The 26,663-nt window shown below is 37.6% G+C and overlaps 1 protein-coding gene across 2 annotated transcripts; it reads left to right on the top strand.

The window, feature by feature from the left end:
• The first annotated feature begins 453 nt into the window (after positions 1-453).
• COPS2 (COP9 signalosome subunit 2) lies at positions 454-22,150 on the top strand. Of its 2 annotated transcripts, none has more exons than XM_041469047.1 (13): positions 454-674; positions 9,794-9,907; positions 10,958-11,035; positions 11,630-11,755; positions 13,159-13,269; positions 13,386-13,463; positions 14,297-14,471; positions 15,474-15,652; positions 15,792-15,844; positions 17,861-17,958; positions 19,381-19,463; positions 20,558-20,616; positions 21,395-22,150. In XM_041469047.1, the coding sequence occupies exons 1-13, from the start codon at positions 621-623 to the stop codon at positions 21,537-21,539; spliced, it is 1,353 nt and encodes a 450-aa protein (XP_041324981.1). In that variant the 5' UTR covers positions 454-620; the 3' UTR covers positions 21,540-22,150. The 2 variants fall into 2 exon arrangements, with proteins under 2 accessions (XP_041324981.1, XP_041324982.1); XM_041469048.1 differs by having other exon boundaries at positions 456-674; positions 13,180-13,269.
• The last annotated feature ends 4,513 nt before the right edge of the window (positions 22,151-26,663 follow it).

The raw sequence follows: 26,663 nt of genomic DNA on the forward strand, positions 1-26,663 counted from the left end.
ACCCACATTTTACACAGGAGCCCCTCTCAGTTGCCTCTTCTTGAGGCTGAACAGGCCCAGCTCCCTTAGCCTTTCCTCATGACAGGTATGTCCAGACTCTTGGCCAACTTACTAGCTCTCTGCTGGACCTACTCTAGGAGTTCCACATCTCTTTTCTACTGTAAAAGTCATAACTAGACACAGTACTCCAAATGCGGCCTCATCGGGGCTGAGCAGAGGGGCAGGATCACTTCCCGCGACCTTCCCAGAGAAGTGCCAGTCACCAGACTCGCAGCCTCCGTGGGGGATCCGGGCTGGCAGCGCCCACGCCGGACCCACGGCAGCGGCCCCGGCGCCAGCACGGCGCACTCCGGGCGGCGGCAGCGCCCGGCCCCGGAGGTTCCGGCGCGCAGTGCCCAGGCCCCGCCCGGCCGCCGTTGCCAAGGGCCGGTCGCTACCAGAGGGAGGGAGCCGGCGACGAGGCGACGCGGATTGGGCTCCGAGCGCCCCGGGCCGGGGGCGGGAGAGGCGCGGGCGGCAGCGGGTTCCGGGCGGAGCGGAGCCACATTGGGCAGCGCCGCGCGGGCTTGTGGGAGAAGGGGCCGTCCCCGCCGCCGCCCCCCGCCCGTCCTCCGGCCAAGATGTCTGACATGGAGGATGATTTCATGTGCGATGATGAGGAGGACTACGATCTGGTAGGGCGCGGGGCGGCGCGGGGGCTCAGCGGTACAGCCGGGGGTGCCGCCGGCGCTGCGGGCCGCTGCTGGTGTGGCGCACCCGCCGCAGCGGCCGCCCCACCGGGTGCTGCCCCGGCAGGGAGCACGGACGTCCAGGATGAGTTTCCCTCCCGGGGAGGAGGATGCGGGCAGGGGCTGCGAGGGGCGGGTGCTGCTGTCGGAGCAGCCGCTCGGCCGCCTCTCCGCGGAGGAGCAGGCCAGCTCCGGGCGGGCAGGTGGATAGGCCCGGGCTGGTGCCCCGGCGCCGGGCTGGCCCCTGTGTGCCCCGCAGGGCTCACGCTGAGGGAGGGCTCCGCCGCGCTGCCTCCCCCCCGCTCCTGCCCCGGCACAAGTGTCGGGCACGAAGCGAAGCGATAAAGTTGCCCGCCTTTCTCCGCACCCGCGACTGCGAGAGGCCCTTGGGGGCAGATACCGTTCGTGTGCTTGTGTGAGCAACAAACTGAGGCAAAAGTAGGGGGAAGAGAAAGGGGAGTGAGGAGAAATGGCCTCACGGCCGGTTTCTGATCCAACGCGCCGAAGGGTGCACTTGTTTCTAACTTTTTGTCTTTATAGTCTTTGTAACCTTTCTACCGCTTCCTTTTTGTTTTTAATTGTAAGGTTTGGGGGTTTTCATGTTACATTTAGTTAAAAGTTAACATCAAGTTTTGTTCTAAGCTTTTAAAGTTAAAAAATTGCTGCTTGTCTGATTAATTATAATTATATTGCCCATACATTATTGGAGCTTGAGGTTTGCTTGTTTAGTTTTTGTTTTGGTTTTTTTTGGTGGGGGTTTTTTTTGTTGTTGTTGTTTGTTTGTTTTTGTTTTCTGAACTTTGATTGGGTTTTTAGAACTAGACACTTTTTTTTTTTTTTTTTAAAGCTATGTATGGTAGACGCTTGAGAGTCTATTTAATTCATTTCAGCTAAACCTGTGTTAGCAGTATTGCAGTTTCACTGAAAAACTCCAGACACTTGCTTCTGGAAGACTTGCTTTCTGTCACATTATTTGATAGTCAGTGCCACTTAGGAATTAACTTAAAATGTTTACCTAATTTTATTTGGAATAGTTTCTGGGCAGTTTTTGTTTGGAACTGCTTAGAATGGTTGGATGACATTAGATACAGAATAAAAGCATCTGCTTTTGGTTTTGAGGGTTTTTTCCATTCATTAAGGAGTGCTTGTTTGACAGGCATCGTCATCAAAACCTTATGAGTTGCTTGTGTCACTATTCCAAAAACTGTTTGTGTTCCCCTTTCAGTCTGTGAATGAATTCCCATACTGTAGAGACAGGGGGTTACTGAAGGAAATACACAGAAACCATTAAAAACATTTTGTTCCAAAATTGATTTCCATTCATTTTTATTAACACTGAAATTTGTGTCCTGGTTTAAAATTCTTTGTTGTTTTTTTTTTCCATGTGATACAATCAGGAATATTAAAGACAGCAGAATTCATGTTCCATATCATTCCATAACATGAGAACTGGGCATGTAGAGAAACCACTGGAATTGCATTTTTCAAGCTATACAGATAAGAATAAAAGTGCAGTTCAAACTTGCACTGCTTTATGTCAGTTTTCTCCAAGAATAATTGGTCTAGTGCTTTTTCCTGTGTTTGTTTCTTCTGAAGTACTTTATTTCTCATTGGAAAAACCTTCCTGAAACACCTTGCTTGTGGCACATTTCCACTTCTGACTGGAGTTACTTTTACTGGAACATTTTCATTCTCATTAATTACCCCTAGCTCAGACCTTTCAAAAATTTTAAAATACTGATTGTAATAATTAGGAGCACATTAGTTTTTTTCTTTTCAGTGTGTAACACCCACGTAAAGCATCAATGAGTACCCAAGCTTCAGATTTTTAAAATTTAATTTCAGCTCATAATTGATGGGGAAAAAACCCAAAAATTGAAGTGTAAAAATGTTTCAGCACTCTGGGACTAACAAACCATGATTGGCTGTTGTTTTCAAAAATGCTTGAGACTGTAATGGTAGTGTTCCACAGAACTGTTTCAGAAAAAAAAATTTAAGGGCCCTGAAGACAGGGCCTGATTTCTTCCTTTCATGTTGATAGCTCGTGAAATTAAGAGAAGACTGTGAGGGGATGCGTGATTCTCAAGTTGAACGTCACGGCTGCTGCAAGAGGCTTTGCAACAAAAGAATGAGTGCAAGACATAATACTCATATCAGTGCAGAATTGAAAGTAAAAGAGCACATGTGAGTGCTGTGAATACTCTTTTCAAGAACCAGAGGAAAGGCAGTGATTATAGAAACAGTCAATGAAAGAAGCAGCTATTTTGTCAAAATATGGTGAAACTAGGTTCAGGTCTCCCAGGATAGCTGCAATCATAACAACAGCAGTAAAGACTCCCCAAAAAATTAATTTTGTCAGCTTTTATTAGACATGATAATGGCTGTTCCTCTTTAATGTGCACTTGACCTGCTGATTATGTAGAGCCAGTCAGTTAAATTTCCTTAACTATGCAAATGTTTCACACTTGAACTGAAATGTGAACAGATATTCCAAAGTCTCAGCTCTTTCCCAGCTTCATCACGGAATTTTATATAATTAGAGTAATTACTACATGTTAAACAATTGAAGACTACCCAGGTTGTAGTGGATTGTTTCTGTTTAGTTTTTCAGTAGGTAAAAAGTCAAAGTTTTACATCTAAATGACCTCAACCACTCCTACAGAAATGGAGTTTATTCACTGGCGTCTTGGTATAAGGAAGAAATTCCATTTATATTTGTGGGTGGATGAATCTAGATTCACAATTTGCTAGTAATGTGCTGTGACAGCTTTGATTATAACGTGAATTATTCCACTTTATGCTTCAATGAACAGAATAATGTTTACTGGTCATTATGAAAGCCACTCAATTTTAATTTCTAGTTTGGTGCTGCTAGGTGCCTCACATGATATCAGTACAAGTTATTTTTACTAGATCCAGCTTGAGGGTGGAGAAGGACGAAGAGGGAAGGACCATTGTAAATTCCATTTTTGTTTTCAGTCTGGGACAAAGGACTATATTTAGAATTGACTTGGAGGCTCAACTCAGTCTTCCTCCAGAAATTGATTCTTCCAGGCACAATGACAACACATTGACAGTTGTTGTAGTACATCTACTGGTTTACTTGTTTTGTTTTAAATAAATAAGGGATCTACGGTGTTCTTAGTGAGTCATCTTACTGTGTTCTGAAATTCAACTTGAAAATTAATCTGAGGAAAGGTGGGACAAATATATTTGCCAAGCACCTTGTCTTTCTACCTTCCGAAGTTGTATTGTTCCAGTGACTTGTGGAAGATCTGTAACAATTCCAGTGAACAGCCATCAGTTTGCACCCTGGTGAGATGGCTGCAGGTTCATGAGGACTGGCATGACTCAAATACGGGGAGCATCCCTTCAGATTTCTGAGGATTTCCCGTTTCAGAATGTGATGATATCAGGACATGGCCAGCCTTACTGCTCATTTCAAACTACATGAGTTGGCTCTGTCTTTCTTTCCAACCGAGTGAAATACAGTCCATTGCAAAAGGAATTTTTGTTTGCTACCAAACTTGATAAGCAATCTCATCAGTAGACAGAGACATTATTCTGTCTTTTATTGCTGGATTTTAGTAGATACAGTTGAAATTTCATGTGGATGTTGTCCCCTCTTCCCAATTGCTCATATTTCATATTATCATCATTCTATGGAATGATGATAATATGAAATATATTATGTTATGTTGCAAACATATTATACATGTTGTTTGCAACATATTATATATGTTGCAAACAAGAACGTGGTAATGCTGCAAAAACAAGTACTTAGATCAAGGGAAGTACCAAATCAAGCATATCCACTTGGCCCTCTTCTGTTTCTTAGTGAAGTTTAATTACAGTATTACATGATTTTAAAAAAAAGTGTACTTCACAGAGGACACAGAATGTACAGTTCTCTAGTTATTGTTTCATATTTTATATGGATTCAGCATGTGTTGTGATATTTTTTATGCATTCTCTTCAGACTCGTCTTCAAACACAGAATTAATATATTTGAGGCTTATTTTGCTCATTGCCATAATGTCTCAGAAGGAAGTATTTAGGCAAAAAGCCTGAGAATAATTAGTCAGTAAATTCTTTCTATCTAAACATTGACAAGTGTTGCTAAGTTCTGGTTTTTATTGGCTTCTTTTGACAGTTATTTAGGGCTGTGTTTAGAACGGTGCTCTCCAGGATCTGATATGCAGTTGGGTGTTAAACAGACATAAATTAGATCTAAGTTATGCTGAAAACTGGACTTTCAGAAAAGGATGCACATAACTACAGGAGGGCTGCACAACAGAGGTAGAAAGAAAAGGCACTTTTTTGCTGTACTCTTTACGTGTCGTAATACCAGGTTTTCCTTTCTGCAGTCTCCTGTCTCATTTCTGTGCATCTTCCAACTGAAAAAAAAAAAATAAAACAAAGGCAGAGCGCTGTCTTTCATGGAACTCTTGTGACGCCATTGCAAATCGCTGGTTTCACAGATTTCTATTCCTGGTGTCAGCCCTGGTGTGAGCCAGCAGGCACTGGATGACTTGCAGAGTTAGGGAGTAGCAGCAGAAGAGAGACCTGGAATGTGAAGTAAAAGAAACCAGGACTCCCAGTGCATGGCTGAGCGGCTGCAGGCTTCTTACAAAAGTCGCACTCTGGTTTTTACTCTCAGGATTTGCCTCTGTTTTTTTCCTCTTTGCTCTTTTGCATTCCAGTCTGATTGCTTTCTTTATATTCATGTGCCTGGATAGCAACTGGCAAATGCCCATAGAACCTGGTAGTTGCTGCTTTTCCTGGTGCCTGCAGGTGAGGAAGAGCAAATGCAAAGAAAGTTGTGCTCAGTAGACCTCCTAATGCCATGGTTATGAAACAGAGTTAGCTGAAGCAAAATCAAATTTGTACCAGACTTCTTCTCAGAAACAATTGCACTTCATAAAAAGATTAATTGTTTGAGTCAGCCAAATGGAAGAAATTTGGTAAAATCACCAGCAATTGACAATTGACAGTAATAAGTATTTCAGCAGTGTCCTTGAAAGATAATTTTTTACAGAAATAGAACTCTTTATATTGTCTTTTTTTCTGGAAAGTTGCCCCTATATAGCTGCTTTCCCCGTACTCCTTTTTTTAAAAAAAGGTTTGCGAAGTAGGAATTCAGTTCCTGTTGTGGTGGTGAATGATAAACAGAGGAGCACAAGTTTAGGTAATCACTCCAGTTTTGGTGTAGAAATTAGGGAAGTGCTTTAGGCAAGAGAGGAGACCAGAAAATTGGTAATAACAGTAGTTTTCACAAAGTACTTGTATCTTTGTTTTTGTTCATGTAGAACTTTAGCAGGTCTGTGTACTGCTCTAATAGATAGAACGCCACACATCTACATTTAAATGTCACTGATACACTGCTAAGGTCTCCGTCCCCGTCCCTTATTCTGGCCCTGAGCACAGGGGCCGTGCTTCAGGACATGTAATCTCTGGAGGCCACATTGACAAGGCTCCTGCCACAGCTCTCAGAAACCAGCAAGGAGCCGGACAGCCCAAGCCCTGGCCTGCTGCAGGGGTGGGAAAGGGCAGGCTAGGAGCAGCCGTGGGTGGGGAGGAGCTGGGGGTGCTGGGTGCTCTTAACGTGCCTTTGCTGCTGGACAGACTGCAGATGGATCCGTGCACTAAAAAGGATGACTAAAGCTGACTCGGGTGAACTGACTTCTCTGTGTGCTCATTTTAGAAACTGAGGCTCAATGTTTTAAAGCTGTTTACTAGATAAAATTCTATGAAAACTTAATATGTAGCATAATAAAGACTTCTTAAATAAATTGGTTTCTTGATACTAATTTAACTTTTATTAAAACTATTTGAAAGAACAATGTTCCAGGAAGAGTAAACGCCATCAGAGGTTTTATCTCTGTTGCAATTGAGCCAGTGTAGTAATTTCTCTTCCTCCAAAAAGCAGTGGGATGGCTTAGGATTGAATATAACTGATTACATTTAGAACATTCAGATTTTCAACATAGCAGTGCTTAAATAATATCCTAACTTATTTAACTGCATTTCTTCAAGCTTTTACCAGGGCTTTCTAATTTCTTGAGTGATGATAAAATCCCCAATTGTTTGTTTTGATGATCCTCAGAGGAAGGAAGAATTCAGTGGGTTTCAAAGAGCAGTTCTGTGTACTCAGACTGCTCTTTTTTTTCATTTGTACTTATAATGTTGATGTCCATTTGAAAAATATTAACAGAACCTTAGTTTTAAAAATTCCTAGGCCTTTACTTTTTTACATCAGCTAGAGATAAATTATATCATCCAGCTGCTTTTATATCTCAAAGTTCTAATTAAGGATGTTCATCACTATGTAAATTGTTAGGTCTGGATGCTGTAGTGGAAATTATTTTAGAGTTATGTAGAAATCCCATTTGTAAACCATATATTTCTACCTAATTTGCAGCAAACTTCTTACCTAGAAGGTTTGAGCTGGGGAAGTTGTTCAGGCAGGAACCAGGGGTGCTGAAAATGAGGGTGAGGAAAGGCTAGGCTCTTGCAATGTGATTTTATTGTTAAAAGACTTTTCTGTTTTCAGAACTGAGAAGGAAATTCATCTTTTTCTTAATTGGAACTTTGAGGACACAGCTTTATACTTTCCTCCTTTTTTGCTTTTGGCAGAAGCTTAATGTTCTTGCATTTGTATCCTGCTGCACTAAGCCATCTCTGCATCAAAAGAAGACAGAGTGCTTGTCCTTCTGAATATCAGCACTGGCATAATTAGCATCAGTGCTTGAAATAAGATTCAGTATCTACATGGCTGATTTTAGGGTTTTTTTAACATTGTCTAAAGATTAATGGCATCAGCCGTACTTAGTTTGAGGTTTTAAAGTTTTCACAGCCATTAAGTCTAAATATGTCTTTTTTAAAATAAACCACCTTACATTTTATGGAAGTAGGAAAGCCTTATCTCCATTACAGCTTTGAGTCCATCCTAAGTCTGATGTGAGACAAATAGGCATCAATTGAAGAAAAAATATAGCCATAAAAGCATAAACCAGTACCTTTGGTGCATTTCAATGCATTTCCATTGGGGGAAGAAATATCAATAGACTTAACACTTCTTTATTATGTATTAATATTATGAAATGATCTTTATGGGATATTTAAGTAGCATTGAGAAAAATTATCTGAAAAAGAGCTTCCTACATGAATCCACATCCAGAATCATTGCCAGAGCTAAGATGAAAGTTCAGATGTTTCTGGCTTGAGGCTACTGGAGCACGTTGTCTCCTAAAAGGAATTAATTTAGTTTGCTTTCCTTTTATCTTTGCAAATAGGCACTTCTGCCAAAAATATTCCCCATTGTCCAAGTTAAGCATAAACAAGACATCAGCTGATTACACGTATCTTAAATGCTGTGTTGTGTATTTTTTGGCAGTCTGTATATATAAGGTGCCTGATACAGCTGTTGACATCGGGTGTGTGTACCCATAGCTGCTCATTGGAGTTGGATCAATAGGATAAGGAGTTTACAAAAACAAGCCAACCAAAATGAGAGCCTGCCCAATGAAATAAGACACTTGCTTCCTGTTTTCTTTGCTGTTTTCAGTATCACATTTTTATAGTTCTGTGGGAATTCAGAAAACAGGTTTGTGGAATTCACAAGACTTTTCAGTCCATTCATTCTCACTAATGATAGTACTTTGTTGGGTGAAAATAAATACATACTTGGGCAGCTTGCCTACATGTTACAAATAGAAACATTAAAAGGTAGAAGGACAAATGTCTCAAGTACCATGTTTATTGAAACTTGGTTTGACTGTGGGCTCCCATAATTAATTTTTGCTTTAGAACTTCAGCAAACTTAAACTTTGAGAGACTGCTTGCAGTGCAGGGAGGAGAGGCTAACTTAAAACCTTTCTTTTGTCTCATCTTTTTTTTTTGCTCCTTCCTATGGTTTTGGAGGAGTCCATTAATAGTAGGAATATACAAATGAACAAAAGAATAAATGTGCCTGATGAAATACGGCAAGAGTAAAATCCACCCTAAAGGAGGGGACCCGATTATGCATTCCTCATGTTGGTGCAAGGGAAAGTTACTCTGACAGCAGTAACTTTGAGATTTAAACAGATTCTGTTAGAACAGTTCATCTCCTTATAATAGCCAAAATCCTGTTCAGAGAAGTTAGCTTGAAAATGCAGAGGTGTGAAGTCGTTTTGAATCATGTAAACATCAAATGAAATTATTATTTGAGCTTTATTAGTGTTTTGTAATTTGGACATGCAGCATTGTCCTTTAGCAAAAGAAGATAAAATATACAGGGATTTTTCATCAGAAGTAGTCTCACAGTACTTCTTTAAAAAAATTAAGTAGCAATTGTTAGAAGTAAATACTTCAGTTTCTTTAGCTCTAGTGTACATGATGGATAATTATTTGATTAAATTATTGTGCCTATGCTGCACCCAACATCTTTGGCAGCGTTTTTAGCATTTTCATAATCATCTCCTGCTTCCCAGGGCAGAAGCAGCTGGTGTTATTGTCATTATTCTTTTTTTAAATTTCCTTAGACAAGGATGAATCGCTATGGCATAGAAAGGCAGATTATAGAGGGATTCATGGAAGCATTTGATACCCTCAGTAGCTGAATCATTACTTGTGTGGCAGCTCAGCCAGAGCCTTTTCTGCGGCTAGCAAAGGCCGGATCATCGAGTGCCTTCAGGAGGACCAGTGGGCAGCATGTTCTCTCCCTCCCAGAAATGACATGTGCTCTTGGGCCTCTGTGCTTAAACTCCAGCTTTGGCAGAATTTCAGTAATACAATCTGTACTTGTCATAAAGGTGAAGTTGGTGGAGCTATGAGTTCATTAATCCAGAAAGAAACCTGCTGACAGGCAAATGTTGGTGGATGGTGAGTCTGGCCTAGGAATGGGAGAGGGGGAAGATCGTTACGTGGGCCTATACTGTTATGTGCTCTAAAACCAAACACTGCCTGTTGATACACAAGCAGTCCCTGCCAGTTGGACTGATACGTTTTACTATTTTTCAGCAGATTATTAGATGTTCTGAACTTTTTTTTTCTCTTATTATTATTTTTTTCTTAAAATGTAGGAATATTCTGAGGACAGCAATTCTGAACCAAATGTGGATCTGGAAAATCAATACTACAATTCCAAAGCTTTGAAGGAAGATGACCCCAAAGCAGCATTAAGCAGTTTTCAGAAGGTTGTCTGTCTTTATATTCTATCTCTTCTTTTTTATATTAATTCACATTTTAGAATATTTGGTACCATTTGAGTTATTTTCTGAAATCTTAAGAGTAGGATTTATCTTTTAAATTACTAATGTGCTGAGTTTATTATTGAGTATCTTAAACTCCTGGCTAACTGCCTTTCAGGATCATTCTTAGGGATAATAAATAGGACATGGTATAGTCTTATCACAGATCTGACTTTTTAATCTTCAGGATTTACTAAGTTAATTAAACAGTTCTAAATGTGTTTTCATGCATCAACAATAGAAACCAGATCCATCTGGGTTTTTTAAATGAAATGGTGTTTCCCCCAGTGTCTTATATAACATTATATTTGCTTTGCTATCTGACTCCAAAGCTTTAAATGTATAACTACTAACTAACAGTTTATATTCTTCATCTCAGTTTTAAATATTCAATGTTTGCACACTGTTTCGAGGAAACAGTATGTTAGATGCAACTTTTTAAAGAAAAAATAATTTTTGCATCTCTTTGCTCATTTATAGTGTATAACAAAAGTATATACATGACTTTAAAAAAAAAACTTTCTAAAGTTTTTACTTACAAAACATTTCCTTAACTATGTTGCATTAAAACCTAGAAGCGTTTCTCCTTTGTGGAGGAACTGTAGTAGTTCAGGAGAGCTTTTTAACTTAATTTGTTCAAAATTTAGTTGGCTCAGTTTTGCAGGAGGTGTTACAACTATTTTTGTGTACGTGTTTATGGAGTGGTGTTAAAATTTAGTGTTTGGCATTAAAGTGCTTGCTGTTAGACAACAACAACAACAGCAACAATCATGTAAGGGCTCCCTATGTCAGCTAAGTTGTGAAAACTGAGGAGATACGCTCTCACTTTTTCAATAATACCAGGAAAGAATAAAATTGAAGAACAGGGCAGAGTCAAACATTACTTTGTAAGGAGCAGAGACGGGGGAAGGGCATGTGTGGGATATGTGTATTTTAAACAATTCCAGTTTGAATAAAGCTTTTATAAATATTGTTTTAAAAATTCTTCTTTTTCAGGTTTTGGAGCTCGAAGGCGAAAAGGGAGAATGGGGATTCAAAGCTCTGAAACAGATGATTAAAATAAACTTTAAATTGGTAGGAATTACAGCTATCACTTGGGAGTAAATAGCATAAATATGTATTTGATCCAGAGACCTTAAGTTAGTATTCTAATTTATGGCTATGACAACTAAGTCTACCAGAACTTGCCTTTTGCAGCCTTTAATGGCTACTACAGATATGGCAGGGAAATTATGTGGTGTTTGCAAGTCAAAGGCAAAATGGATGCAAAAATAACTACTATAGTTAGGTAGTATTCCATGGAAGTGTGAGGCTCAGTCCTTGCTGTGCTGAGGTGTCACACCACTGAAAGTGGTCATGTTTCTCTGGGTGTACTGCACCAGGACAAAACAGTGAAAAATTTATATGCCATGTATGCAGCCATTCCAAAGAATTGTCTGGCCAGCTCTGTTTTCTTTATTGAGATGAATATTTTAAATGTATGTTCTGTGCAGTCCTGAAGCTATTTCTGATTCTGCAGGTTATGAATAAAGTGGTGATATGAAAGTTTTAATAGTAACCACTACTGCATTGTCTTCATGCTTTTTTTTTTCTGTATGTAAACTTGCAAGGTATCTCAGTTTCAACAATTAAAACAAAAATGATAATGTGATTTTGTTTTTCTTTTAGACTAACTTCCCTGAAATGATGAATAGGTATAAACAGCTATTGACCTACATACGGAGTGCAGTTACAAGGAATTACTCTGAAAAATCCATCAATTCTATTCTTGATTATATCTCTACTTCCAAGCAGGTTGGATCATCAATTCTTTCATCTTCATAGTTTTCAGTTTTGCATTTTTAACTGTGGACATTTTTTATGTTTGGTTTGGGCTTTTTTGATCTTAATAGAGGAATTTTAAGTATTCATTAGCTGCCATATGTAAAAATATATTTCCCACATGTAGTTGATTCTATTAACACAGATAAATCTTCATGAACTTGTCCTTTATTGGCAACATTTACTACCTGGAATTTCTATGTTAATAAATAGGAACTTTTTTTCAGCATAGCTACGCAATATAAGTGCCCTCTCAAATATAATTTTTAATTAAATAATGTGGAAACTTGTCCTTTATTGGCAACATTTACCTGGAATTTCTATGTTAATAAATATGAACTTTTTTTCAGCATAGCTACACAATATAAGTGCCCTCTCAAATATAATTTTTAATTAAATAATGTGGAGGTTTTTTTTATTTTGGGGGGAGAGGGGAATCTTTGCAGTGAAGTGTTGGTGTGCAAAGCTGCCTGTCCAGTGCACTGTGCTAGTGAGGTGCATGTCCATAGATACACAGCCCAGCTCCTTTTGTGTTGTTGTAGAAGCTTTACAAAGAGTAGGAAGCTCCCCTCACTGACTGCCTGAAAGTAGCACCTTCATATGGGGGATCATTGGTCTTTAGTGCTGAGTCCTTGGTCATTAGCACATCCTGCCACTCTTAGAAGTGGAAGTTGAATGCTGGGTTACTCCTAAGCTCTAAAGGATTGTCTTAGACTGTCCCTTCTTGGCACAGGTCATTGTCTCTGGTTTGTAGTTGAGCCAGACCTGGAGGGACAGTCTGGAAATCTTAACTTGATATCTAGTCACAGATTTGTTACCCAAAGGAACAGTGGCCATGAACAATACTAACGCATTCTTTGTAACACTCAGCACTTTAATTTCCATTTCAGATGGGGTTTTTTTGGTTTTATGCAAAGAAATAGTTTGATGCACTCAAGAGCTTTCTTCCACTCAGCATTGGTACTCCAGAAAGAAGAAGGCATCTTTCCTTTGGCCATATTCCTCTTTTTTGTAAAGCATATTTTCTTTTTGATATGTAAATTATTTGTATTCTTTTAAGTGGGAACAATATTGCCTGTGTTTGTTACAAAACATCAGAGTTCTGTTCCTTGGTTATATAAAATGGGTTTTATAAGGTGGCTTTCATTTTTCACAGATGGGTACAAATCTTAAAATGTGAATACTTTTTAATTATATCTGTTTCATATAAGAAAAGGTAATGTAGTTAGTTTGGTTATTTTAGAAGCTGTTTGCAGTTTAAATGCAAACATTAAGTAGATGCAGATACCTTTCTTATTTTGAAGATCAAGCATGCACTTTTAGTTTGTTCAGATTGACTTTATTAACAGGTACAAATTTGCTGTTTACAATTATAGAATTCTGATTTTTTATGTCAGATGGATTTGCTTCAGGAATTCTATGAAACAACACTTGAAGCTCTGAAAGATGCTAAGAATGATAGATTGTGGTTTAAGACAAACACAAAGGTAAAATATATAACTTCATATTTTTTGCTTTTCTTTGACACCTTCAGCTAATTCTTATAAATTATAATTGTGAAATTTTAATAGACCTCAGCACTTTAACTTTCTTTTCATTACAGCTTGGCAAATTATATTTAGAACGAGAAGAATATGGAAAGTTACAAAAGATTTTGCGTCAGCTGCATCAGTCATGCCAGGTACCTTTATATTCTAAATCACTGTGGCTTAGTAAACAACACTGAAGCTTTTTTTTTTTAAATGTATCTATTCTTGGCCTTTGAGGCAGTTTGCTGAGCTTTAGTACAGAGGGAAGAAATACTATGACTGATTTTATTAGTTATCTGTTTGATAACATGAACAAAAAATGCTAAGTGCTTTAATTCCTTCCCTAAAGATGATTTTTAAAAAATTATTCCTGACTGCTTATTGGGTTTCTCTTCAGGTGCAAGGATGAGAAGCACATATCAATAATCTATAATGCATGGACATTAATTTTAAAATATAGCAAAGATTCCACGTGAGCTTTATTCAAAACTGAAAGTGCAGTTGTTATTTTCCCATCTGGAAGGGAAAAAATAAATTAGCCATGCAGTCTGCTGTGCTTGTTTCTGACACTTTTCCTCCTTCAGTATGGAAATAGGTTACAAATATCTAGGAAATGGTTCTGTTAGAGGCAGCAGAAGAGTCATATGTGTTACCTATATATATATATATATATGTGTATATATATATATATATGCGTTTGTGTCAGTCGTATTTCTATACTAAGAGTGTGGCTTAAGGAAAGCAGAAAAGAATTAAAGTTTTGAAAAAAACATTTAATGGAAAATACTGATGTTTTAAATAAAGGGCTTCAAAATGTAGCCTGTGGTAAGTTCTTTGAGTACATCAGAATTTCAGAGTTTCAGGAATATTCTTGTTTTTGAGAGGAAACTACTGAGAGTATTTGGTTATCAGTGTTTTACTAGTGTAAAACTGAAATTGCTGTTCTCTTAAAATTTCACAGTATTTATTACTTAATCTGTCCTAGACTGATGATGGGGAAGATGATCTAAAAAAAGGTACTCAACTATTGGAAATCTATGCTTTGGAAATTCAAATGTATACAGCACAGAAAAATAACAAAAAACTTAAAGCACTATATGAACAGTCATTGCACATCAAGTCAGCCATTCCTCATCCACTGATCATGGGAGTTATCAGAGGCAAGTTCATCTTGAATTTTTCATTTGTCTTCTGTTGCGGAGATTTGTTCATGAAAATCTGATAACCAGTGTTTTTTTCCAGTTCCACCTATAAAGACAGAGGCTTCTGTAGATTCAGTCTCATCATTTTCTTCTTGCAGGACTTCAGCTCTGCAGTTTTGGTGCCCAAGTACCAGAGGCACTGGTCAGAAGGGCAGGAGAGTTGGCTAAATAACTGTTAGGAGAGAAGCAATAGAAAGAGAAGAGGAAGACTTGCTGTTTGACACCATGGCAGGCAGCAAAAGATGAATGCAAAGGCATCTGCAGGGCATAAAAACAAAGGCTTGACAGGACTGCTGGCAGAAGGGACTGCTGTTCTGCAATCCTCTTTTATAAATTAGTATCTCACCTCGCTAAAACTCAGCAGGAGCCAAAGGGCTTTAAAATGTGTTTGAAAATATTATTTATGATCTGCAATAATGAACTGTAGTGGAAACAAGCCGTGTGTCTTGAAAAAAAAACCATCTTCCCTCAGAACACTGTTATGCCTTCCTCTTTTCCCTGGTGTAGATACTGCACAGACAATCAGGCAACAGTGGGTGCTTCAGAAATAAAAGGGTATAGAAAGTATTTCTCATTTTTTCTGTGAGGTTTTGCTCAACAGATAGGGAAAATTCCATAAATATACAAAGTCTGTTGCCACTGAAATGGAGATAAATTCTATCTCAGTTTTTGCAGTATTTTAACATAATGGTGATGTAATTATTGGCTATGAGGATTGGTGTTCTTCAAGTTCTATGGTGTAGGTTGGGTTTTGTTTTTTCTTCTTTGGAATGGGTTTATTCAAATGGCAGTCCTGTATGTTAAGGCCCTAATGCTTTTTTTTCCTAGTGATTTCAGAGAACCAAATGACTTCTGAAAATGTTTCAGTAATCGATTTAGAAATAGCATGGAACTTGAGTACAATTATTGTAGTCAGCAACAAGCACACAGTGTTCCTTTTCATGTGTGTTTTCTTTTCAGAATGTGGAGGCAAAATGCACTTAAGAGAAGGAGAGTTTGAAAAGGCACATACTGATTTTTTTGAAGCATTCAAGAATTATGATGAATCAGGGAGCCCCAGAAGAACCACTTGCTTAAAATATTTGGTCTTAGCAAATATGCTCATGAAGTCTGGAATAAATCCATTTGATTCTCAGGAGGTATTTTTTCTTTTTCCTTCACACGCACACCCACCACCCCATCCCCTCACCCTTTTCTGAATATATAGAGAAATTACCCAAACGATGGAAATGGAAAAAAAAATCTGAATTTGCATTTTATGCTTTCTGTTCTGTGTAGGCTAAACCATACAAAAATGATCCAGAGATTCTAGCAATGACGAATTTAGTAAGGTAAGATTTTCATTTTTCTAGAGAAGGGAACAAAATGATAAAAAGAAAAAAGATATGTTGTCCAAACTTGAAATGAAAGGGAACATTTTTAGAAATGGCTTTTCTCTGCACTGTTAACACAGTTATTCATAAATACTGGGCAAATATTCGAGGATTGTTTTTCTTTAGAAACTTACTATGAGAGACCATAGTATAGATGCCACACTGTGTAGGAGTATAGAAGCTGTGTACTTTTGCCACTTTATGGTGTGACAAAACCCTCATTTCTCCCTGTAAATAAAGTTGTCCCATCTTGTACTGCCACTGGTCTTTTCAGGCTGTGGCTGATTACATAAAATTACAGAAATGGACTTGAGTGACATCTCATACCAAAGCCAGTAGAATAATTTGCTGCATGGATATGTCATGATTTCCTAAGTTAGGAAAATGAAACTTAACTCTCAGTGATCTCCCGTATCCTTCATACACGTGAAAATCAAAAGAAAGCCTCATTACCTCTTAGGCATCTCATTACCTCTACCTCACAGGCACCTCTGAGAATTTCTAGTGTATGAAGGTCATTAGGTCAGTGAACTGAGGCAGGTTTTGTACACTGGGTTTCAGAGCTCACCTGCTGTATCCTCTCTGGCCTGCTATGCTCCTTTTCCCATCTTTTCCCTACATAACAAGTAATGTCTGCTCACATTTTGAAACACCTGATCCTGTGTTGTGCTGCTGTTGTGCTTTACCATTGTATACATACAAATTGTTTCTGAAAGTGAGGATACTCATTATTAACATGGTGATTGAATAAATTGCTTGGTGTTTTTTTCTAATTCACTGTCATAGTTTCATGTGAATTTGAGGCAGAAGGAACTCCAGATGGCCTTACCCAATCTGATTTTATTCATATTTCTAAATTAGATCTTTTATCTTGACATTTGAGTATAACTCCTTCTTTAAAATTAATATCGTAGTTAAAGCAGTATTGATAAGAAATATGCAAAGATAAAATTAATTTCAAATACTGTAATTATGTTTTTAATCCTTCCTATACTCTACAGTGGGAACTTGCATGCTTTACATATGATAAAAAGACTTGTGAAATAAACAATAAAATATACTGAATTAAAATTTCTTTTATTATAAAGTAAAATTTACTGGTTTTGTATGATACAGTCCATGCCACTCACGTAGCTATTTATGAGCTGCTCAAGTTCTGCCTTAAACTTAACAGGTCTTTTTCTTGGCCATTTTAATAACAGATTAATCTTTTTTGACCAGTTTCAAAGCAATTTTAGAATGTAGAGAATATGAAGGACAAATAGATGTTGTTATTAAAATGTTTGATGTTAGTATTAAACAGAAATTGAAAGTTTTGTTTTGAAAGAATGTTTTTCAAGAAAAAGGCCTTTCTTCAGAGGTTGTAGCTCTTGACCTTTAAATGATGCTGTGGTGGCACCTTCTTTTTGCAATGTTTTCTAAGATGACAGGATTGACTCGTGAAAGAATATATACACAAATAAGCTATAAACAAAAATCTAAAAAGTAATATTATTCCCAAATTACTGATGAATAATTCTGGAAGTCTGCATTTCTTTCTTCTTTCAGTATTTTTAGCATTCAGCTTAAGCTGGACATTGTAGAGACAGCAACGGCCTAGTAGACTCTTTTTAGCTCTTATTTATTCCATAAAGTATGACTTCATGAAGCCAAAATTCATGTAATGATACTTTTCAAAACAGGGTATTTAAGAATAGCTTCTTAAAGTACAAAAGTTTTGAAACTAGATTGCACTTGTGGAACAACTAAATGTTCATACCAAACGTCAGTAAATGTTGCTAAAATTGAAACAGGAGAAAGGTAATTTCTGTTGCATTTCATCTAGAAATCAAGTTTTTGCATATGAAGGTTCTGAATATAAATATTTTCCACCAGTGCTTAATACATGTTTTTTTAGAAATTGTGGAACATAATCTTATGAGTCTGTTTTACTTTTAAAATTAATAATTCAGTCCCTTGTTTTTTTTTCTGAAGTGCCTATCAGAATAATGACATCACTGAATTTGAGAAGATTCTGAAAACAAATCACAGCAACATCATGGACGATCCCTTCATAAGGGAGCACATTGAAGGTATTTTAAAGGCTATTATAATAATTTTTGTTTTCACTACTTAGTAAGCTCCTTTTTTTTCCTTCCCCCACCTTGGTTTATTTTTCTTTTTGGCACTAAGAGTTCCTTGTAATTACTTGTGGATTATTCCTTCACAAGTTATTTAGAAGTTGGTCAGGGCTAACTTGCGTCCAGGCATGTGGCATGACTGCAAAGACATGCAAAACTGATGGAGAAAGTTCTAGAGGAGTGGATATTGTAAGAGATCTATGGTGGTGTTAAGAAACTTGAATATTTTGAGTATTGTTTTTGGAATAGTGAAATGAGACCAACCCTCACCTGTAAAGATGGTTTGTATCAGTCTCATCCAGTTTCATGTTTGCTAGTTTATAAAGTTAATTTACTGCTTCAGATTACACAAAATACATAGACAATGTAGTGAAGGTTGCACCAATAAATATGTAGTAATATGTGAAAAGATACATGCTCTTCATTTATAACTTGTAGACAATAGTTGGAGTTATAGTACCTCTACTTAATAGAATGGGAGCACATTAACACATGCCTTTCTGCTCCATTCATGTGACAAAATAAAGTTACCTCATCCACTTTTCATGCATCTGAGAATTGAAGGGTCTCTTCACTTGAACACAGTGCTCAGTTCTTCAACTAACTACTGTTTTCAAGAGTGAGTCTGACTGTGGCAGTGCAAGATCATTTAGCTGGATAATTACATGAAACAAAAGAGTTAAATCCAGAGACCTGGTTTTCTTATGCTTGTTTGTAAAAGAGAACAGGGCAAACAGCAGGGGAAACTAAATATAACCCACTGCTGCTGTTCCATGTGGACTGCTGGTGAGCTGCAAGGTCTTGGAGGGAGACTCGGTAAGATTGAAGCTGGATGCTCATGGAGGGAGGTGTGACAGAGCTGGAGAGCAAGAGCAGGAAGATGCATCAAGGCATTGAAGGGAATTGAGTTGCACTTCTTATATGCTACTGGTGGCTCACCATGTTCACTCTGTAGTGATACACAGCATGTTCATGGTTATGTTTACATGCCTTGCCTCGTTGTTTTAATCTCCATAGTTTATTGAGACACATAATCTGGTGCTCAGTGGTATATTATTATATAAACAGTTCTTGTTTAAACAGGTAAAAATTGACCTAGGTTTTTTTTCTCTGTTAATTTATAATTATAATTTATGCTTTCATTTTATCCAACTGTCTTTAATAATGTAAAAATTTATAAAACAATGACTGCACTATTTTATCTAAGCAAAATGAGCCTCTCCACGCAGACCATTTTATAAGACTTCAATTCCTTATTGTAGTTACACCATTAGGCCCTGATCTTTGAAGGTAGCATCTTTCTGTATGGAGTGGTATTGCAGCTTTATTTCAATACTGTTGTTTTTACAGTGTTTATATTTTCTTCTCTTACAGAGCTTTTGCGAAACATCAGAACACAAGTGCTTATAAAATTAATTAAGCCTTACACAAGAATACATATTCCTTTTATTTCTAAGGTATGTGTCAGTAGCCTTGCATTTGTTTAAGTAAATGATTAACTGTGAATAAAAGCTTTTAAATAAATATAGTGCTTCCAGAAATAGAACATCTGAAATACACTTAAACCATAAAGTACTAATGATGCACTGCTGGCAGCTTTGCAGTGCAAAAATGTAAATTTCAAGTGTCATCCAACTGCTTATTATAATATGTACTATGATATACTTCTAAAATACTCAACTACCATATTCTGCTTGGTGTAGAAAAATCACATTTCTTAGGAAAAGTATAAAAAGTGAAATTTGTATAATAAAAAAATGTTATTATGAACATGCATTTAATGGACGTAAAAATTAAAATTTTAACCCCTTTTGCTCATAAGCTGTCTTCACATGTTTGTGTTGTACGAGTTACAGAACTGTGACAGTAGAACAAACCAAGTATTGCCATAGAATCCCTGACTTCACTGCTTAATCTGCAAAGAATGAAATAAAAACTCAGTGTTTTTTATTATAAAAATATAACGACTATTTCCATCTCCTGTGGGTCTGTGATTTTGCCTGCAAAAATTCACAGCATTACAAAATACATAATGAAATATTAGGGATGCCTGGTTTTTATGCTTAAATTCTCTTTAGAACTTGGTATGCTTTTTTTTTAAGCTAGACTTAACACTTGCAGAACTTGCTTGAGCCAGAAGATGCAATTATGTCTCTAAATGGTTTTGGGTGCAGATCCATTCTTTTCTGATAATTGTTGTCTTATTTTATTTCCTGGTTTTTTGTGTTTATGGTTTATTTTGTTGTTATTTGGTTTGGGATATTTTTTATCTGTTTGTTTTTTCAGTAAGTCAGCAAAGGAACTCATATCTGGAGCTTCTAAAATTTTGCTTTCGCCTCTTCAGCTTTTTCTGAGAGGTGACTGGTCTCTTGATTCTTGGCCATGAGTCCTTTGGGTGGAGGTCTTTTGCTTAATAGATCATTACTGAATTGATACTTATGAACAGTAAGAAGCAGATGTTAAACCGAATTCTGTATATGAAAATAAAGATTGAAGGGTTTTAATGTTGCAGAGCATAGTAGCAGCATAATGAGTTTTCTTTTTGTTTCAGGAGTTAAACATAGATGTAGCTGATGTGGAAAGCTTGCTTGTGCAGTGCATATTGGATAAGTATGTACCTGATTCTTGATTATTGATCTTTGATTACTTTAAAATAATCAAACTATAGAAGAAGCAACAAAAGAGTATTTTGGGGCATTGTGATAATAGTGGTTGATTGTAGAAGTGAACGGTAATGGTGTTTACTTTGGATTTGCTTGGTTTCTGAGCAGCAAAGTATGTTTGAAGGATGGGAGCCAAGAAAATTATACAGGGAGATTGAGTAGCATCATCTTATTTTAATTCTTAATTACATAATAAATTCCCTGAATTATTATGAAATTATGAAAGTTGTTGTTATTATTAGTAATTGCTGCTTACACCCATCTATATTTTTGAATGCATTTTCAAGCTGACAGATTGGTAGTCTGCTCTCTTATCTAGAAAAATTTAACTACAATTTGTAAAACCTATTTTCCTGGAGAGTAACTTGTTATAACTACTACAAATATATAATCTATACATGGGCTTGTATTGTTTGACTTCTCTTCATATAAATCTCCATTTTTCATGATTCTTTGACTTTCAAGAACTGTTTATGTCATATTGCTTCAGACTTTGTGTGGAGTCATAGCCAAGCAGATAACACATGCATTGCCCAATGAATTAGTTCATTTGATGGCAGCTTAACAGGCAGTACTGCCCAGAACAGTAATTATAAAAGTGCTGAATTCTGAAATGGACTTTGTGTCTCTCTTGTATAAGACCTCTTATTTTACCTCTGATTCATTGTTAGCTCCTATTTCCATTGTCCATTAGCAATTTATAGTTTTTATTTATTTACTCCTAGCACTATACATGGCCGAATTGATCAAGTCAACCAGCTCCTAGAACTGGACCATCAGAAGAGAGGTGGCGCACGTTATACTGCGTTAGATAAATGGACCAACCAACTAAATTCTCTCAACCAGGCTGTAGTCAGCAAGCTGGCCTAACAGAAACCAAGCTTCTACAAACCTACTTAAGGCAACAGTGCAGTGATGTAAACCTTAAAAGAACTGGGAATGGCAAAACTACTGTCGGTTGGTGTGCCCTGAAATTATTGGAGTTATGGCAGAAGTGCTTTTTTGATCAGCTGGTTTGTGTTTTGCTGCTGCATTTATCCCAAGAAAAAAACAGCTTTAATCTCCAGAAGAAAACCAAAATGCCACGGGATTTATGCTGTATTGACATCTTGCCCTAAACATACAACATCCTAGTAATTTGTCAAGGGGCAATTAATGACCAGAGAGAAGATTTTTGTCATGATTTTAAGTACACTGACACGTTACTGTTGGTTAAATTTAAACATGTTTTACCTGCAGAAATTCTCTCACAGAAATAACCTGCAATAACTTGAAATGCATACCCTTTTGAACACTTCCTTTTCTCATGTATAAATTGAAATGTTTGCTGCATTTTGCAAAATGTCAGTTCTCCAAAAATGTGTCCATATATTTCTGTACCTGCAGTGTAGTAAAGGTTTAGAAGAAACCCCATAATTATAGTGGCATACTGTCACTTAGGTTTCAAGCAGCAAAATAAACAGTGCAGTTCAGAAATTGTACAGTTTGTTTCTTGATGTGCTTTCATTATACTTGAATTTTACTTGTGGTATTTTTAAAAGAAAATAGGTATTACTTGATCTCATCACAGTTGTGAAGATTCTAAGTCTAAGATACGGAGATTCTAAGTCTGACCCCCTTGGTATGTGTGCTGTTGATTTTTCTTTTTTTTTTTCCCTTGAAATAGTGAACCATAAATACTAAAGAGCTGACATTTAGCAGTCTTGCTAACTGACTTTTAGCTTCAAGATGCCAAACTGTTATCAGTCCTGTCTTGTTATGTTGGTGGGTATTTGGCATTTCTCAGGGATATGTTTGGTTTTTATTTTGCTACTTCAAGAATAGAGATTTTCCACGCAGCTCGGTGGGAATAGAGATGCAGACCCTGATTGTTCTCTCTCTTTGCCTAATCTGTGGTATTTTTGAGCAGATTCAGTGTACACAAAATGACACTGTGTGTATGGAGTGGGGACCAAGTGCAGTGACCTTGCTGGTAATGGAGTCTGTTCTGTCCCAAACGTGTGAATGCAATCCCTTCAGAGCTGCTGTTTCCTGCCGTAGTATAGCCAATGCCTTTTGTGGCCTAAGATTGTGGGATCATCAGATCATTTTAAAATAAATGCAGTGTTGACCATAGCAGATTTTATCCCTGTAGCAGATCAGAGCTGACAGAAAAATTCTCTTGCAGGTCTCAGAAATGTAGTAAAAAGGGTCACATTTTCCATAAATGCAAGTATTCCAGTTTAAAGCAGGGAGTAGTGGGTGATGGTACACAACAGTGCCACACAAACACATTGTAACAGAAGAAGGAAAAATCTCTATGTAGAGTAATTAACAACACCTCAGAAATAATGAAAAAGTCTAATAAATCACAAATGTTCATCACATACATACAAGGCAACGTGGTAAACTCAATGTTCTAGGGCAGGATTTAAATTGGTAACAGGGTATAATTAAATAGGATAAAATTAACTTCAATCTGAGGAATAGTTATGTCCCGTAGAAAATTATTTTGCTCTGCAGTTGTCAAAGCAAGTGATTTTTTTTCCTAGTGTTTACACCATAAAACTTAATGTGTACTATGAGTAGCATGATGTTGAATCTTGGGTGAGAATTTCTTCTTCACTCATGTATTTTTTTACCAATAGGTGTTTTAGTTTATCCACTTACTTAAAATAATAGTAAAATTTAAATTTTTAAGCAAAGTTTTTTTTCTTTTGTAAAATCTGTATATAACATTTGACTAAAGCACTTTGTATTTTGTTTCCTTATAATGCTGTGATGTGTAATGTAGTTTTTACTTTGAAAAATCCAGTAATACCTGGTGATGTGAATTTGAACTTAACAACAGTGCACAGTCATTGGGACCCTTACCTACAGATCCAGAAACTTTATACTGGATAGCAAATCTTGCAGGGTTCTTCCTCCCTTGGAGACAAGGGATTGTCACAGCTCTGTCAAGGTTTTCCTTCCCATGGGGACAGGGGACAGTGTTTGAATATTTGTTTGAGTAGGTTTCCTTTCTGTGCCACTTCCCACCACCCTTGCTGTGGGAAGGAACAACTCTCTTCTAAAGGAGGGGGGAAAAGAGAACTGTCCATAAACTTAAAATCACTGAAAATAAAAGTCTTCTTGACTTTGTCTGTTGTATCTCATGTAACCTTTTCCATCCCAGCTGTGTCTGCTGGGGAGGCACTTTGGCATTCTTGGATTTTTTTCAAGAAGGAAATGGGAACACTGCAGTACATCTTGTCATGTCCATCTAGTTCCCTTGTTTTATCTTTTTCTTTGGAGGGGCTAATTGTTGTAGGACTAGTCCAAGCAGTGAAGGACTGTCAGTCTGAACAATGAGGGCTAGCAATGTTTTTAGACAGAAAAAGGGTCAGTCTACCTCTAAGAAATGGTTGTGTGTTTTGGCATACTTCAGGTCTTACTCGTGTGTACAGTGCCTTAGCATCTGTGCTCTAGGCACATAAGGAAGATTTCTATAATCCCTAAGGGATTCTACCCCTTTTCTGAGTTCTCACAATTCTTGACCTGGAAGATGAAGATATTCTCTGGGGAAATACTGAGGAGCTCTGTTGCCATACAACTGCAGCAGAAATCACCAGTAGTTGCTATAGCCCACCTACAGTCCCTGGTAGTTCTGGTTCTGATGTCGTTTCTGTCTCCTCGGGAAAAGTGAACAAGCACTTGAAGGAAGAGAGTGAATGATTTTTTTTTTTTCTCCCAAGAAACACCATTGCACTGCAGGTTGTTTGAGATGTGGCAAGCAGCCTCACTGCATTCTCAGTCTCAGGTCCAATCATTAAATGTCTGCAATTATTGTTAATTGTCAGACCCACACTTGTCACAACTTCTTGGGTGATTTTATACATCTCTTGTTGCTGCTGATACAAGACAAACTGGCATTTTAGTTACCATAACACTGTTTGCAAAAGAACATTTTAATGGCTGTTGTAATCTTATGTAAGATTACAACAGTGATTAAGCTGTGTATATATAAACCCTTTTGAGTCGCTGGCAGCTTATGCATTAAAACTGAACAACAGGCAAATCTGGGAGGATGTGGGTGCTATGTCTGCATTTTAGATTTTTACTATTATTTTTAGTCAAACATACTTTGAAGGAATTCTTTGTGCATCTCAAAGTCCTATTCTAATGGATTGGATCTGAAACCAATTTCTTTTCATTTTCCTTTTAAATAGGCCTGAAAATACATTTAACAACAACAACAACAAATGCCAGAAAAATGGCAAGGAAGATGAAATGCATGCAGCAGAATAATACAAGTTATTTGAATTTTAGTCTGTAAATAAACTCCTATTTTGTAATTACTCAGGAGTTGTCAGCTGTAAAACATTATGACTGTCACTGAAGATTGTATTTTCATATTTTTTTCTTTGAGAGGTAGTGAATGAATTTGAGTAGGAACTGTGTATGTATAGAGTAAAATTACATCACTTGGGACAGTACCCCTTGCTTTCTCAAAAATACAGCCTAAATACAGAACTAAATTTCTTTATATAGATGGTAATATGGAATTTAAATTTTAAAATGTAGCTGTTACTTTTATTATTTTCAAAGTGCCAAAAATATATTTTAGAACCAGGTTAGTGAACTAGGTAAACTACATTACAAGCTAATCAACTATTTAAATGTTAATTAAGATATTAAGAAAGGATTATCACCATCTTAAATGCCTCTAACTGTGTGGTAAGGTAGATTGCAAACTATCTGTGATAGAATAATTGCATATGTAGTGCTAAATTTGAGATGTAATAGGTGTTCGCATTACAGCCAGAGTGAAGGCTAATCCTCTCCTGGCCGTGTTGCATGGCAGCTCTGTCCTGGCTGCCTCTCTGCAGCTGCTCTGGGTGGGAGAGCTGGGCTCCCTCTGCCTGCTGCCAGGCAGTAATCGCTATTGGAATCGTGATTCTCGGCTTCCTGGAGCAGTTCCCAGCTCACCTTCCCTCTCTGGTTCCAGTTCTGTTCCCTGCTGTGGCTGCCGTGCAGGACACCACATGTCCCATCACCAGATACGGTTTTACTTGCCAAGATACACTTTGCTTTGTGGACTTGTCTTTTTTAGTAATTATGCTGATGATTTTAGTCCCAGGCCAGTAAAACTGTTATTTTGGTGTCTGCTTTGTCCCTGCTGCCTTTTCCACTTGCTCACCCTGGCAGCCTCCAGCCCCACTAGTGCTGCTGCAGTCCCTGTTCAGGTGGTGCTGCTGCCGTGGAGCTCGGTCTGAGCCTGCCGGGACGTCATGGGGAGGGTGTTACTGAGCAATACTGAGCAACCCTTCCTTCATGCTTCCATGCCAGTGCCACTAATCCTATACAAATGTTCAAGCTTTCCATATAAGAAGCTGCCTTGACTTCAGTGAGACGTGTGTAATCAGATCCTTGTGTTTCGAAGGACTTTGTACCCACTAGATGTAAACAGAGCCCATATAAGTAAGGGTGTGACTAGCCACACATGTGCTGTTAGATTTGCTTGTAATCCTATGATTTGAATTCTGAATACAGTCATTACCAAGTGCCTTTCCATTTTGCTGAGATATGTTGGTTTAGTCTCCCATTTTTTATTTTTGTGTTGACCTAGATTTTCTTAATTTGATTTGTTTCCTCCACGGTGTTCAGGAAGGGTATCTCCACTACCCTGTAGATGCAGCAATAAAATAAAAAACTTAGTAGCAAAATTACAGTCAGCACCTGCTGAGTTCAACCATTTTTGCTTATGAACTATTCACTTACTCCATGTTGCAGCAAAGAAGTAGCAAAAATTGTTTACAAACTGCCAGATTTGAGAACTGGACCCTTATGATTGAGTATGAAAAATCAGCTGCCAAGGATGTTCAAATTTAATCATGTGCAGCTACCAAGTGTTTTAAAATTCAGCAGGGTTTGTAGAATTTTTTGATGGCTTCCTTAAGAATTTTGACACTGTCGAGTTCTCTTACACAACACTCGATCAAGATGATGTTGTAACCAGATACCCTGGCATATTTG

The sequence above is a fragment of the Pyrgilauda ruficollis genome, unplaced genomic scaffold (genome assembly GCF_017590135.1).
Source record: "Pyrgilauda ruficollis isolate IOZ18807 unplaced genomic scaffold, ASM1759013v1 scaffold23, whole genome shotgun sequence".
NCBI classification, from domain to species: domain Eukaryota; kingdom Metazoa; phylum Chordata; class Aves; order Passeriformes; family Passeridae; genus Pyrgilauda; species Pyrgilauda ruficollis.